The sequence below is a fragment of the Brachycentrus maculatus genome, unplaced genomic scaffold, assembly GCF_059751285.1.
Source record: "Brachycentrus maculatus isolate JH-2025_06_01 unplaced genomic scaffold, ASM5975128v1 h1tg001099l, whole genome shotgun sequence".
NCBI classification, from domain to species: Eukaryota; Metazoa; Arthropoda; class Insecta; order Trichoptera; family Brachycentridae; genus Brachycentrus; species Brachycentrus maculatus.
In genome coordinates this window covers 25,487-28,419 of record NW_028281804.1, presented here as the reverse complement: position 1 = coordinate 28,419, position 2,933 = coordinate 25,487, and the positions used below count along the sequence as shown (strand labels likewise).

General features: G+C 41.4%; 1 protein-coding gene across 1 annotated transcript; it reads right to left on the bottom strand.

The window, feature by feature from the left end:
• Nucleotides 1-304: 304 nt before the first annotated feature.
• LOC148299540 (uncharacterized) lies at nucleotides 305-1,328 on the bottom strand. The gene is made up of 2 exons (XM_088275953.1): nucleotides 882-1,328; nucleotides 305-793 (listed from the first exon to the last, which is right to left on the bottom strand). Exons 1-2 carry the CDS (start codon nucleotides 1,326-1,328, stop codon nucleotides 305-307), a joined length of 936 nt encoding a protein of 311 aa, XP_088132079.1.
• Nucleotides 1,329-2,933: the final 1,605 nt, after the last annotated feature.

Genomic DNA, 2,933 nt, shown 5'->3' with positions numbered 1-2,933 from the left:
GAGAATGGGTATGAATGGGAAACTGGCGATGTGCTTCCATGGCGGCTACTGTAGTATAGTGGTTAGTACCTCAGATTGTGGCTCTGAGAACCCAGGCTCGATTCCTGGCAGTGGCAATTTTTATATACATGCGATATGCATAATAACTATGCAACGATAGATGCGATGCGAGGAGGCCTTAAAATAAGTCGTATGTATGCGATCACTTTTTGTAGGTCACTGTGTGGTTTATGGTTTCGTTGATGCGCGACTTCAGAATCTCACAGATGCGCTGATACTCTTCTTTGTATTTGCGGGCCTCGCCTTAGAGCATATTCGACCTCTCCGCGAGCTCCCTCCGTTTGCGCTCCCATTCGCCCTCATACTCTTTGTGGCTCATCCGCAGGTCGCGGATCGTCGAAGTGAGCTGCGCGTTTTCCTGGCGTTTGGCTTCGATTTGCTGGCGCATGCTCTGCAGTTCCTGTTCGCTGTCGTTAAGCCCTCTGCCGATGAGATTGTCCTTCTCCGCGAGTTCCCCCTTCAGTTTGTTGGCGATGTAGTTGAGGTGGTTCAGCTGCTGGCCGATGTCCGCGTTGTCCTGGCGGAGTTGCGCCACTTCCTCGGTCTTCTCCGCCTCGATGTCCTGAATCTGCCGGTCCTTGTCCTGCAGATGCCTCAGCAGTTCCTGGTTCTTGCGCAGGAGGCTCTCTTTGCTCTCCTCGACCATCTTTAGCTTCTGCTCGTACGACTTCCCTATGTTCTGCGTCTTCTTTATCTCCTCCTCCCTCGCCCTGTTTTTGAGGTCCCGCACTTCCTATTCGAACGTCAGTTTGTTGCTGATCAGAATGTCGTTCAGTTTTTTGTTCTCCAACGTCAAATCCTATAATAAACCCTTCAGTTACTCGACGCGCATTCTCGGCAGCTTTCGCCCTTTCTTCGAGGGTTTTGATTTTCCTTTCGAAGTCGAAAGTGATCTGCTCGACGTACTCCTGGCCTTCCTTTTTGAACTTCTCGAACTCGGCGTTGTACTGGGCCGTCATATCGTCGTAGTTCCTCCCATCCATCGACAGCTGGGCCTCCAACTCGTGGATCTTCCCTCCGTAAAGGTCTTCGAGCCTGGCGAGCTCGCTGCGGAGTCTCTCGTTCTCGACGATGACATCCTGGTTTTGGTGCAGCAGGTTGTTGATTTTGAACTCCAACTCGGAAATGGTGACTTCCTTGCGGCTGAACTCGTCCTTGACTTTGATGAGTTTGTTCTCGAACTCAATCCGCAGCTTCCGTTCGTTGTCCAAATCGTACTCGAACTTCTCCTTCGCCTCTTTGAACTTCTTCCGCTCGTTTTCCAGCATGAATTCGATTTCGCCCGAAGTGTGGTCGTCGTTGTTGTACCCTCCGTCTGAATTATGCACGCAGTACTTCGCTGAGAGAGGCCGTAGTTCTTGGACGCCGCGCTGTATCCCAGTTTGTTCGGTTCGTAGTAACTTCCGCCGTAATTGTTGTTTCGAAAATTCATAAATTAAAGTTTATCGATGTATAATATCGTTGCAGTGCCTTAATTCGCGATTTCCAATATAATCCGTTGTTACTTATGACAATTATGAGAATTATGAGATTATTGCAGCCTTTTACTCATTCGACTGAAATTATTCACTTCTTTGACTCTACTTTGAGGTATATCTTTTCATCTATGAATCGCTTCTATTAATAATAAATAAATTTGTAACTTCATGAAAAAATAGAAAGACCTTATCCCCAAGATATCCGCCCATGTCCAGTTTGAGACAGTTTCTCCGGCAACAAAACTCCTGTAGAAGCGAAGAAAGATGTATGAAGTCCATGAAGCATTTGAAGTTCAAAAGTAATAGTACAAAAAGTAAAAACTCCCATTAAATATAGACAATAAGAGACCTTCAAAGGAATTGAAGAAGACATTCGCAAAAGAGACCTATAAATTCAAATTCATTTGATTAATTTTTGTCAGTTTCTACAATAGAATGATTCGAAGCGTAAAAAAGCAATTGAAAGATTTAATCAGGAGCAAGAAGTTTATCAAAAGAAATGCGAAGAAATCGAAAGTACGCATTTATTTAGCAAATAGAATTGGAGGAGGAAATATCTGTTGCCATTGAAAAACAGGAGAAATATGATTCCAAAGTGAACTCCCTCAGAAAATATGAGCAATACCTATAAAAGGTACGTTCAACTTTTGGGGATCAATACCCGGAAATGTCTGACATCCTTAGCAGATATCAAACTTTAAAAAAATCAAACAAGAAACTCCTAAAGTAGAAAAAGTAAATGTAATAAATGAAGGATCGAATTAAAAAATAATCGGGTGCATTTGAAAGATAAATGAGCCAAACATTACTCACATTTGGAAACGATAACAAAGACCTCTCAAAGAAACTTTAAGAGAAACTTAACCTGAAACAAGATCTCGAATCTGAGTTAGAACACTCCCGAGAACAGTACGCAAAGAGAAACTTAGATTTAGCTAAAATACTGATGGCATTGGATAATTTATATTTCAAGTGCTCAGAAAGCGTCATCAGAATCAAACACGATTACGAATAATTCAAAAACTAAAAATAAACCAAGAAGAACAGAAAGAAGGTTTTTGAATAAACCAAGAAGAAGAAGGATTCGAATACCAATAAAAAGAACGAAGAGATGAAGGAAGATCTTGAGAATAATGTGGAATTGAAATGTCAAATAGCTCTGCAGAAACTCAAAAGCATATTTGCGTATACCAAAGATTATAAGATCATCATAGATGCTTACAACAAGCCGAAATGAACACTGATAGATAAATATGCATATGCATATGTGTATGTATAAATGCATGTATAAATGCATATTCATATCCTCCTTTGGACAGTTCTATGTATAATGATAATAATAAACACAAATGTAGAAAGTGATAAAATACCATTAGAAACTGATATAAATTCTCA